This window comes from Elgaria multicarinata, chromosome 8 (assembly GCF_023053635.1).
Source record: "Elgaria multicarinata webbii isolate HBS135686 ecotype San Diego chromosome 8, rElgMul1.1.pri, whole genome shotgun sequence".
Lineage (NCBI taxonomy): Eukaryota > Metazoa > Chordata > Lepidosauria > Squamata > Anguidae > Elgaria > Elgaria multicarinata.
In genome coordinates, this window is record NC_086178.1 from 90,110,633 (window position 1) to 90,123,491 (window position 12,859).

The following is a 12,859-nucleotide window of genomic DNA, read 5'->3' on the forward strand; positions in this document are numbered from 1 at the left end:
GAATGAATGCAGGGAATCTAGTCTTATTCCTTTTTTTCCCCCTTCCAGTTTGAAAGGCACGATCCTGTAAATAGCCGGATCACTGAGCGTCAGTTTGGCAGCATGCTACTGGCTTACAGTGGAGTACAATCCAAGAAACTCACTCTCATGCTCAAGCAACTCAAGAAGCACTTCCAGGATGGAGAGGTTAGTAGCCTTTTGGGCAGGGAGTTGAAAGGACTGTAATGTTTTGCGACGACAAATAATATTTGGCTGGATTATAGGGCAACATTCATGGGAGGAATAACCCTGTGGATCAAGAGGTGCTTCCTGATGGAGGATTCCTAGCTCTAACACTCAGAAGGCATTGTTCTGTCTTTTCCCTCCCTTAATTTTTTTTGCAGTAAGAAAAAAGAGAAGACACAGGAGGGCTTCAAATCAAACACAACAATGTCATTGAGACCTCCTGTGAAATTCCATGAATAAAGCAGTGCAATTCCACAGTAAAAGCCTCTCGTGGAAGCACCCGCCATCACCTGGGCATGCCATGCAATTGAAAAGAAAATAGAGGGTTACAAACATCTGGCATTTAATGTGCCCATTTTGGTCTCTCTCTTTTTGCCTGAATTAACCAGGGAGAGATGTATAACCCACTAACGTGACCTTGATTTAATTGCCCAATATGACTGGGTAATTTGTCATTTATATATTATGAACTTAGGTGGGGAAAATAAATTCTGGAAACTAGGCTCATAATTTTAAGGGGGAAAGAGGTTGGAGCCGCTGCAGAAGTTAATGCACACTAAGAGACCTTAAATAAAAACACTTAAACTGAAAGGGCATCTTTCTATCTGCTAATGAAAATACTTGGTTATGACAGTGGAAGAATGCCATGTCAGCTCCTTGGGAAAGTGATAGCAATCCTCTTCTGAGTAACCAATATCTGCATACGATAATTAAACCAAAATGAGAACTGTTTAAGGACCCCCCTTTCTGGAATTAGTAACCATTCCTTATTTCTTAATTGCTTTAATACAATTCCAGGTACAGAATATATTTTGTTGGAAGCCCACAATGGCTGTTTGATCATGCAAACCATGTCAGTGAATGGGGAGGCTAAGCCAGGGCATTGTTAGGGCAAATAGTTGATGGGACAGTGGGACCCACAAGCTGAGAGTTGAGGATATGGAGGAGTTAATAAATGCAATAAAAAAATAAAAGAAGTGGAAATTGCAGAAATCAGGGAGCGAACAGTATTAGCAGAGGCGATAAGAGGAGACAGTGCTTCAGAGAAAACCAGTATGTTGATAGACTGCACTGGTTTTAATTTTATGGTTTTCATTTATTTTATTTTTTTAAACACCCAAAGAATACCAGTTGTTGGGCAAGTAGCCCTTAGAGTGACTAAGGGTGGAAGTCCAAAGTTTCCAGCCAAAGGAGATTACGGAGAGAAGGTGATAGATGCTGATGTCATTAATAGTGCACTCCTATGCATGATTTATTTATTTATTTAAGGATTTTTATGCCGCCATTCAGCCAAAAAAGGCTCTTACGCGGCTTACAAAAGTATTTCTTGACAGTCCCTGCCCACAGGCTTACAATCTAAAAGACATGACACAAAAGGAAAGGGGATTGGGAGGGAGGAGGAGATAATGACTCAGAAGCAAACCTCTCCCTCCCTCACAGTGTAAGTAGGGCTTACTTCCAGGAAAAATGTGTGTAGGATTGCAGCCTAAAGGTTTAAACAAGGTTGGGAATTAGACCAAGGTAGTGCATTTCCAAAGTCTATGTTCCAGGGCATCCTTTCTTAGAATACCCGAAGAGACATGCTGGATCAGACCAAGCGTTCATCTAGTCCAGCACTCTGTTCACACAGTGACCAACCAGCTGTCAGACAGAGACCCACAAGCAGGCGTGGGTGCAACAGCACCCTCCCACCCATGTTCCCCATAAACTGGTGTATATATAGGCTCAGTGCCTCTGATACCAGAGGTAGCACATAGCCATCAGGACCAGTAGCCATTGAAAGCCTTCTCCAGGAATTTATTTATTTATTTATTTATTTATTTATTTATTTATTACATTTTTATACTGCCCAATAGCCAAAGCTCTCTGGGCGGTTCCATCCCCTTTAAAAGCCATCCAAATTGGTGGCCATCACTACATCTTGTGGTCATGAATTCCATAGTTTAAATTTGTGCTGTGTAAAGAAATATTTCCTTTTTTCTGTCCTGAATCTCCCACCAGTCAGCTTCATGGGATGACCCCAGGTTCTAGTATTATGAGAGAGGGAGAAAATGTCTCTATCATATCTCTCCTTACCCTCCTTTTTTCCAAGCTAAACAATCCCTGTTGTTGTAACCTTTCCTCATAGGGGAGATGCTCCAGCCCCCTGATCATTTTAATTGCCTTTTCCAGCATTTTTCTAGCTCTACAATGTATTTTTTTAGGTATTCTAAGTATTGTTGCACCATAGATTTGTTATAATGGCAGTGCCATTATAAGGAATGCCTGCATCCTGCAAAGGATTCTGTGATATGTTCTTGGACACCCACTCATTTTATTTCGGGCCTCATTAACAACTTCTGCTCACTGAGAGCACTCTGTGCCCAAACTCCCCTGCAATGCCGGTTTACTGGGCAAGTTTTTTCAGGGAAGCTTGTCCATCATTACTGCATTTCTCACTGAAAGCTCACTGGAACACAGTTTGAAAACTACCTAAGGTAAAATTAGGCAGCTGGTGCCCTCGAGTTGTTTTAGACTTCAGGTTCTGCCAGCATGGCCACTGGTTGGGGGTTATGGGAGTTGTAGTACAGAACATCTGGAGGGAACCACCTTGCCTACCCCTGACTTAAGGCAACCAACCCTACAGAAAGGCATGTGTTAACCATCCTCCTGAGGTCGGTAAAATGAGTACCCATTTAGCTGGGGGAAAGGTAATAACGGCCGGGGAAGGCAACGGCAAACCACCCCGCTATAAGGCCTGCCAAGAAAACGTCAGCGAAAGCTGGCGTCCCTCCAAGAGTCGGTAATGACTCAGTGCTTGCACGAAAGGTTCCTTTCCTTTCCTTTTCCTTGTTAAAATACCTTGGGCTATGGTTACATTGCCTAAATGACTCTGCCAGCACATGGTGCATTTACTGAACTGATGCAGATGCTACCAGAGTGGTTTTGGGATTGTCCTACGAAGCTAGTGGAAGCTAATGGTGCCTGAAATATATTCTTCCTGGCAGCTCTAAGCGTGAACTGTTTTGCAAGGAAACCTTCAAGACAAAAATGTGCTTCTCTAAACTGGGGCTAACCATCCTGACAGTTTGAAAGTGTCTCAGTGTCGATGATGACTTCAGATCCTCAGAGGCTCCATTTAGCTTTATGATATCAATAAAATATTTCTCGATTAATACTCTGATTCTTGGCACTTCACTGGAACACTGATTCATTAAATGCTTGTAGGAAGGACTGTCTCCTCCTGTGCAACTAATGCATGGTATTTCCAGGACTGACAGCAGTCCAGTGTGCTTTAGCTATGAATGCCTGTGTGATCTCATTCATTATCAGCTAATATCTGGATGTCATCCTTGCTATTCCCCCCCCCCCTCTGGTTTAGCCATTTCTTTTTCTCTGCTTGCTTTGTATCAGGAAGCTCTCACTGTATATAACTCTATTTGTCTCTAAATAATACTTAAATTAGTGGGGCAACTGTGTGCCTTATTTACAAAGCAGAGTTCTCACATGGTTCGAGCTTTTTACCCTCTTTATTGCTTCTTCTCTGCAATATTTGCATGGGGTGTTTGACTATGCTGATGCCTTCAGGGCTAGTGCAGTCATGGCCACTCAGTTTGGCGGTTCATTTGGGTTAAGATAATAGGAACCAGCACCTCTCCCCACCAACAGATGCATTAAAACTTCCTCTGCCCATTTACTGTGGTTAGATGCTGCATCTAAGATGCTTCATACTTTAACTGTATGTTTAGCAACCATGCCTTGGATTTTTTCAAATAATAATAGTAAGCTTGGGTGAGGGTGGGGTCGTAATTTTAATGAGGACTGCAGTACACCCGTTGTTGTTGTTGTTGTTGTTGTTGTTGTGTATCATAAACGGGTGGGAGGTAGAATTCCAATGTGAAGGAGAGGAGCTGGAGAAGCAGGCATGTGTAGGGTGACCATATGAAAAGGAGGACAGGGCTGCTGTATCTTTAACAGTTGCATAGAAAAGGGAATTTCAGCAGGTCTCATTTGTATATATGGAGAAGCTGGTGAAATTTCCTCTTCATCACAACAGTTAAAGCTGCAGGAGCTATACTAGAGTGACCAGATTTAAAAGAGGGCAGGGCACCTGCTGCTTTAACCGTTGTGATGAAGAGGGAATTTCACCAGGTTCCCCATATATACAAATAACACTTGCTGAAATTCCTTTTTCAATAAACTGTTAAAGATACAGGAGCCCTGTCCTCCTTTTCATATGGTCACCCTAGGCATGTGGCCTTGATCCCTTGACTTTAATTAATAGCCAAGTTCCATCCCTCATTGAAAGAAAGAAAGAAAGAAAGAAAGAAAGAAAGAAAGAAAGAAACAAGATCTTTTAAAAACAAAACAAAACATGGCATTGCAATTAATGCCAATCCTATCAATTTATTTAGTAATTACTGATCTTAATGCAGAAGTGCCCAGTAGCTCCATCACCATGTGTGCATGGGATAATACAGAATTTGCTGCTCACAAGAAAGCGCTTTATAAATTGCACAGCGTCCAAGGATGAAGAGTCATTAAATGCTCAAGGTTCTGTCCTAGAAGGCCAAATCATTAGTAATCTTTGGAACAGATTGTTCTTTAAAATGGACTTTAGCACATATAAAGGGGATGGACGAGTAGCAAGTTGTGTTTACCGTAACACAGCAAACTTTTGACAGCTCTTTGCAGAGAGCTATACTGTAACTAATTAAATTAGAGAAGCCATCTATTACAGATAGTGCTTGCTCACATTCAGTTCTTGTCATTCTACTTCATTGTCCGGATATGGTTGCCCTTGCAAAACTATTTTTGTTATCATCTGCCTTCTTTGGAGGCCTGTGTGTACAAAATGTTTGTTTAAATAGCATCTTTTATTTCTTCCTTAACTCTTTTTTATAAAATGCCCTTGAGAGAATCATTTTTAATTTCTTTTGATCTTACAAGGTCATTTATACAGCAGAGCGCCAGCAACATAATATGGTAACTATACTGGGCAGGTACATTTCTACTATGAATGAGAGAATTGCCTTCCGGCATGGTATCGAGTGCATCCATCAGATGCCTGAGTGTCTTGGCTTTTATTAATATTTTTGTACAAGAATGTTTCTTTGCTGCATAAGGGAGGTGCTAATTATTAAAAGGTGCAGGCAAAAGAATACTTCCATTTTTTCCAGTCTCAGAAGCCACTTATGGGTGGACTAGACAGTTGGTGGCAAACATAAGATTCCCAATTCTGCATTTGGTCTGCAATGTTCAATATAGGGGAGGGGGCTTTTCCAGGGGGGAAACAGTGAGCAGGTGGGGGGGTGGCATTATTCGTCTCTCCATAATGAGTTGATGTTTATAACTGTATTCTTGTTATAGAGTACTGTGCAAAAGTCTTAGGTCACCCAAGAAAATTATGTTTAAAGTTATTTATCAGGGCATGAAGTGTTTATTTGCTTGGGAAAACACTATCTAACATTAGAAAAAATACAAATAAACATGAATACAGTTAAAAAGTAGCACCAATTTCTTGTGTTTTCCAAAAAGTTACTGCTATATTGTGAGATGGCTAGAAGAATACAGGTTTGTTTCCCAGACCTCTCCTTGAGGCAACCCCAGCCATTCCATGTACAGTTTCATTCCATGTACTGTATTTGTTAAATTCTACCACCGGCACACCTGATTCAACTTAATAAGGTATTGATTAGGTGAACCAGGTGTGCTGGTGGTGGAATTTAACACATATAGTAGATGGAACCGCTGAGATGCTTTAAGGAGAGGTTTGGAAATGGCTTAGCTAACCCAATTTGACAGACAAAAACTCATAGTTTTGCATCAACAAGACAATTCTCAGCAAGCAACAGCCCACCTAACTGGATGTGATGTTCAAGCTTTCATAAAGAAATTTGAAGAAACTGGGCAAGTTGAAAACAGAAAAAGCAGTGGAAGACCCAAAAAGCTCTCTGCATCTGATGAACATTATTTAAAGGTCACTACCTCGAGGGACAGAAGGAAATCCAGTGAAGTGCTTGCTCAACATTTGGCAGAGTTATGTGGCACCAAAGTACACGCTTCAACCGTGAGAAGAAGTCTTACAAGAAATGGTCTTATAGGGTGTGTTGCAGCTAAGAAACCATTCTTGCGGAAAGGCAATAAGCAGAAATTGCAGTACGCAAAAGATCATAAAGCATGGAACAACAACTTGTGGCTGAAAGTCTTATGGAGTGATGAGTCCAAATTTGAACTCTTTGGTTCACAAAGACACCAATATGTCAGAAGAAGAGTTGGTGAGAAGTACACTGATGCCTGTCTGCAGCCTTTTGTGTAACATGGTGGCCAATGGTGTAGGGGATCTGAAGAAGATCTGCACTACTGAAGAATATCTACACTACTGTGTAGATAACTGTGCACTGATAACTGTTGGGACACATTGCACTATAACACTTTCATAGTGTTATTTCTAGCTTTTTATTCCACATTATCCAAAATACTGCAACAGATGTCATTGTGTGTCCTAAAATATATAAATGTGCAAGAGGGATATAGCGTTACCATGCTGGGTTTGTAATGATTTGACACAAAGTGTTGAACTGGCCCTGGTCAAAATCAGTGGAATTATGGATGCTGAGAAATATAAACACTTTGATTCATCATGGTGTACTGTCAAGAAAAAGACTGATTGGAAAAACCTTTATCTTTCAGCATGATAATGACCCCAAAAACTCAGCTAGCACAATTAAGACCTACTTAGAGCAGAAGTCTGGAGACAGAACACTCAAGAGTATTCAATTGACCACCTCAGAGCCCCAACCTGAAGTTGTGTAGGATGACATGGACAGGGTAAAGAACAAAAAGCACCCGACGTTTTGTTTAAAAAAGGTTTATGGCAAATCCTGCAAGAAGCTTGTAAGAATTTTACCACAGGACTACTTGAAAAAATTACACAACATTCTACCAAAGTGAATTACTCCAGTTTTGCATTCTAAGGGAGGTCACACAAAATGCTGATTTGTTTTAAAAAGCACAAGAAGTTTTTGTTACTTTTCATTGTATTAATGTTTCTTTGTGTTTACTTCAATGTTACTAGGGATGTGCTCCGCTTCTAATCGGACCGGAGAAGCAGGAGCGGAGCGGGGGGCTTCGCCTGCCCTTAAGGCAGAGGCGAAGAGGATTGGGGGGCCGGCGGAGCGTGGCGGAGAGGATCGAGGTGAAGGCGGATCCTTCGCCTCGATCCGGAGCTCCGCCGGAAAGGTAAGTGGGGTTTATCGGGCCCTGCCGCTGTCACTGTCGCCCATGCGGCGACAGCGGCAGGGCCCGGTAACCCCCCCTGCCCTCCTCTCCCTTACCTGCCTCCGTCCGCAGTCCGTCAGCGTCTTCAATTGAGCCCGTGGTTCCAGCAGGAAGTCTGGGCCGCTTGCGGCCCAGACTTCCTGGTGGAACTGCGGGCTCAATTGAAGACGGCGACGGATCGCGGACGGAGGCAGGTAAGGTCCCCCTCTCCCTTGGTCCCTTACTGGGCTCTGCCGCCGTCGCCGCATGGGCGGCGATGGCGGCAGGGCCCGGTAACCCCCCCTATGGGGGAGAACGGAGCTCCGATCCGGATCCGGAGCTCCGAGCGGAGCGGAGTGGGCACAGGCGGAGTGGGGGCGGGGCGGAGCGGCCCGATCCGAAAATGGCGGATCTGAAAGTGAAGCGGAGTGGGGGGGTCTGTGCACACCCCTAAATATTACAGAGTGTTTTTTTTTTGTTTCTGAACAAATAAACACTTGCTGCTCAATTAAATGGCTTCAATCTGCATTTTGCAGAGTGGCCTAAGACTTTTGCACAGTCCTGTAGATCTATGGGTTTGATAAGTATCTCTGGAGTGGGAATGGTGGATTTGCAGGTGTGAGCTGATTGGCTGAGAGAGTGAGAGAGAGGGGGTGAAGTGTGTGTGCGTGTGCTATATAAACTGGGTGCTTTGCCTGTGTGAGGCAGAAAGGGACAGAGACAAATGAAATAAGATGAGAGAGAAAGGAATTTGTTGCAAGAGGGGATAGATCAGAGCTAGGATTTAATATTGAGAGAGAGATAGTTAAGGATTCTGGAGTATTATGTATGAGAGAACCCATATTGATAGAGTCATTTAAGAGTTACTTTTTATTATTCAACAACTTATTGTAATTAATAAAGCTTTCTCTGTTTATAAAATCCTATGCCTTCTGCTCTTGGCTACATAAGGGGAGGTAATAAAGGGAGCATTACAAGGTTATAGCATAAAGTCCGTGTGTCCTCACAGTGAGAGGACTGAGTACAGGTTGTGCCTGAGTCTTAAAGTTCCTGGTGGCAGCAAAACCCAGAGTGTGTGAAAGAAGGTAGTTCCTGCTTGGGGATGAGAAAAGCCTTAGAGAGTGGAATTCTCATCAGGATAGAGGTGGGAATGCTACAGGGGGACCTTAACAGCATCCCATATTTCTTCTGCAAACTGTCTCCCCAGTCGCTTTTCTTTGTTTCCCAAGGATCAGTGCTTCAGATAGGTAGTTTTTGACTCTGAACTTAATTACCGTACCAGGTTGAGAGTGGGGGCTCTTTATATACTTCACTTAAAAAAAATGCTAAGCCAGTCCTGCTGCTTTTGGGTGTGTGTGTGTGTGTGTCCTCCTCCTCATTCTGCTGAATGGGGCCCTTACTATCTGCCTCAAAGTCCTGCCCTCATGGCACCACTGCCCAGGAAACACATTTAGGTATCCAGCTGAGTGGAAGGATTGCAAAGGAAAAATGGTAGATAACGGAAGGGTTGAATGGTGTTCTCTTCCTGCCCCTCTTTCAATGTGTAGGATGTAGGATTAGATGCTGAGCATCTAATTCTGCCCTGTTTCTCAAGTATTGCTCTCCAGTACCAGTTTGGGCCCGTTACCCCTCAACTGGAGTATCTTGTCCTATTTTAGTTTTTTTTTAAAGTTAGGTATTCTTCTCTGTCTTAGCTTAGGACAGTTTGTATACATCTTTATTAGATATATACTCTGCTTTACCCAAAATTTCAAAAGTGGTGAACATACAATATATCATCAAAACAAGAGTAAAATATTACAAAGCTGCACAACAATTAAAATATGAATCAACTATAAAACTGCATACTCTTCAGTATGCTATGGACCACTGCTTGCTGTGTCATACTTCAGGGAAACGCTGCGTGAAGAGATGGGTCTTCAGAAGATATCTAAATGTTAGAACTATGGGGGCCTGTCTAATCACAGTTGGCAATGCATTTCAGAGGATAGGTGTTGTGACACAAAACATGTTACTCCTGAGGTAAAACTCAGGAGCGTGTGGCACCTTCAAAAGTGCTTCCTCTGATGATTGCAAAGATCAGGCAGGGCAATACGGGATAAGGCAATAGGTTTTCTTTATAGCATAAATAAACCAGTTTGTATCCGAATTGAAGTAACTTAGTGGGATTGGCATCAGCTTGAATAAGTATTTATTGCTTCTGTTTCTGGGGCTTCTGTCTAGAAAATTACAATATTATTTATCACCTCTATTAAATCTTTTAATGACAGAATAAAAACAAAATGGAAATACACTAAGTCACTAAAATATAGTGAAACAATTAACATCACTAAAATCAGCAAGATAGAAAGTACAATATATCAACAGAATTACAGAGGAGAGGATGTATGAAGGCCCTCTTCACGTGAGGCTTTTATTGTGCTCACAGGATTATTATTATTATTATTATTATTATTATTATTATTATTATTATTTATTTATTTATTTATTTATTTATTTATTTATTTATATAGCACCATCAATGTACATGGTGCTGTACAGAGTAAAACAGTAAATCGCAAGACCCTGCCGCATAGGCTTACAATCTAATAAAATCATAGTAAAGCAATAAGGAGGGGAAGAGAATGTAAACAGGCACTGGGTAGGGTAAACAGGCACAGGGTAGGGTAAAACTAACAGTGTAAAGTCCAAACAACATCAAGTTTTAAAAGCTTTAGGAAAAAGAAAAGTTTTTAGCTGAGCTTTAAAAGCTGCGATTGAACTTGTGGATCTCAGATGTTCTGGAAGAGCGTTCCAGGCGTAAGGGGCAGCAGAGGAAAATGGACGAAGCCGAGCAAGGGAAGTAGAGTCATGGTCATGCATGGAAATTTGCAGGTCCTTTTCACAACGTTGTCAACCTCCAGTGCCTCTCCCATCATTTTTAACTTTTATTCCACCATTTTCTAGCTCGTTGAAATTTCAGTAATATTTCCTTAATCATGCAATATTTTACCACCATCTACTGGCTGAATAAATGGAACATATGGAACTTGCCCAACAAGCAAATGGCCAAAAAAGGGGGTGGAAGTATGTGCCAGTCGTAATCCTGCAAAGACTCTGGAAGGCAAAGTCCCCGTAAGGATGCAGATTTTTGCTTCAGTATGGAGAAGCCCGAAATCTTCAGTTTTACTTGCACAACATGTTTCAATGTGCAGTAATGATGTCCCTTACAATTCCGATATCATTTCATTTAACAAAAACAGCATTTCAAATAAGTACAGCAATTGACATAATTCTGTTTATGATCAATTTTCTACATTATCTTGCTTTTCAGGCCTTGGGTCGGTATCAAGCATGCAGTAGGCTTAAAGTCCCTGACACAAGTGTTTTCTCTCCTCATTGATTCCGTAATCTCGCCCTGTGGCATCCTTCTCTTCCTCTAGCTTAACATATCTGACCGGGGTTGCGATGGAAACCAGCTGCCTTTCTAACCTTCTTCCCATTCAAGGCTCAATATTACAGTGATAGTGTTAAAGCAGCAAGGGCTGGCAATACTCTCTTCTGTTGATCTCCTGGGTCCCAGAAAGTGATGCTAAAGTCACTCATCTATCTCACTACATCCGTTGCAGTAAATTGATGTCACTGCATTTTTGTAACCAGCCAGAGAAAGTGACAATAAGAGCACTTTGGAAGAAATGTTGAAGTCAGACCTCTCCATTTCACAGCTCACTAGATTATTTTTATGGTAGTATCTCCTTTCATCCGGGCCATTTATTTCTTCTGATTCAGTTATACCACCTAGAATCATGTAGTTAGGTGGCCCAGGTGGGCCTGCAGTCTCCAGCAGGGTGCATGCGGAGGCCTTGGAGACCTCTTTTGGTGCCCACCAGGCTGTTTTCCCCTCCTTATTATTTTTCTTAAGATTCTTTAAAATTAAAACATACTTTAACTAAGAATCTGGCATGCTGCAAAGTGAAGTTCTGCTCTCCAGTCCAGCACCTTCTTTATTTGGGTTCAAAAGAGGGTTTTGTGTTTTGGAGTTCAGCCCCCACCTCTGCCTGTACTTATGTTCTTGGACCAGTCGTTTTTCTTTTAGTCTCACTGTGTTTCGTGACTAGCCATGTCCGCCACGGTAGTCATTTTATGAATGGGCAAAACCTGCGGTAGCCATTTTGTGAGAGCATCCACCACTTTCTCTCAAAATGCCCAGTGTGGCATTGGGGACCCCTGATAAAGTTTAGCCCACAGTACTTAGTAAGATCCATCTTCACAGCTGCCCTCCCATGAAGAACTTGTGCAATTGCAATCTCAGTTTGTCAGAAGGGCTTCAGATGCATCACATTAACCTCCAAGTTAGATTACTGCAATGCCCTCTACATAGGGCTGCCTTTGAAGACGGTTCGGAAGCTGCAGCTCGTGCAAAATGCAGCGGCCAGATTGATTTCAGGAACCAGAAGGTTCGACCATATAACACCTGCTCTGGTCCGCTTGCACTGGCTGCCTGTATGTTTCTGAGCCCAATTCAAGGTGCTGGTTTTGACCTATAAAGCCTTACAAGGCTTGGGACCACAATACCTGATGGAACGCCTCTCCCGACGTGAATATACCCAGTCACTACGTTAAACATCTAAGGTCCTCCTCCGAGTGCCTACTCCAAGAGAGGCTCGGAGTGTGGCAACGAGGGACAAGGCCTTTTCGGTGGTGGCCCCCAGACTATGGAATGATCTCCCTGATGAGGCTTGCCTGGCACCAACGCTGCTATCTTTCCGGCGCCAGGTTAAGACTTTCCTCTTTGCCCGGGCATATGGCGGCACATCTTAATCACCCACATGTTTAGTTTTTTAACGGTTTTTAATGCTTTATGTGTGTATGTTCTGTGTTTTTGAATTTTAAATTTTGTATACTCGTTTTTATCTTAATTTTAGAATTTCTGTAAACCTCCCAGAGAGCCCCGGCTATGGGAGCGGTATATAAGTGCAATCAATCAATCAATAAAGGCACTTGCAGAGTAAATTGCTTCATGTTATTCAAGCTATGGAACTGATCCATTTGCCACATGAGAAGATGCACCAGTCATGTACTTGAAGAGAAGTCATCAAGAGGTTGTGGTTGTGGTTTTTAATATGCTTTTGGGGGGTTTCTTGTTACTTTGGAACAGATAGGAGTTTTTGGAATCTAAATACAACATTTAGTGTGGTCATTGCATGATGTGTATGATAAAAATTTCCATAGAATTCAGCATGTTTAAGCCTGCAATTCTAAACTTGCTGTGAAGCTAGTCCCACTGAACATAATGGGACTTGCTCTTGAGTAGGGTGCATAGGCTTGTGCATGCACGGTTTTCTCAAAGTGGAATGCCAAAAATCAGTGTTATTTAATTTGAACTGTTTTATTCTTTTGGGTGATTAAAGCTACT

General features: G+C 42.2%; 1 protein-coding gene across 1 annotated transcript in view; it reads left to right on the forward strand.

Annotated features, from left to right (window-relative positions):
- Positions 1-12,859, forward strand: part of MICU1 (mitochondrial calcium uptake 1) — a 170,675-nt gene that overhangs the window by 125,428 nt on the left and 32,388 nt on the right. Inside the window, exon 9 of the mRNA XM_063132984.1 lies at positions 49-186. Coding sequence (XP_062989054.1) covers positions 49-186 — 138 coding nt within the window. The remainder of the gene's footprint in view (positions 1-48; positions 187-12,859) is intronic.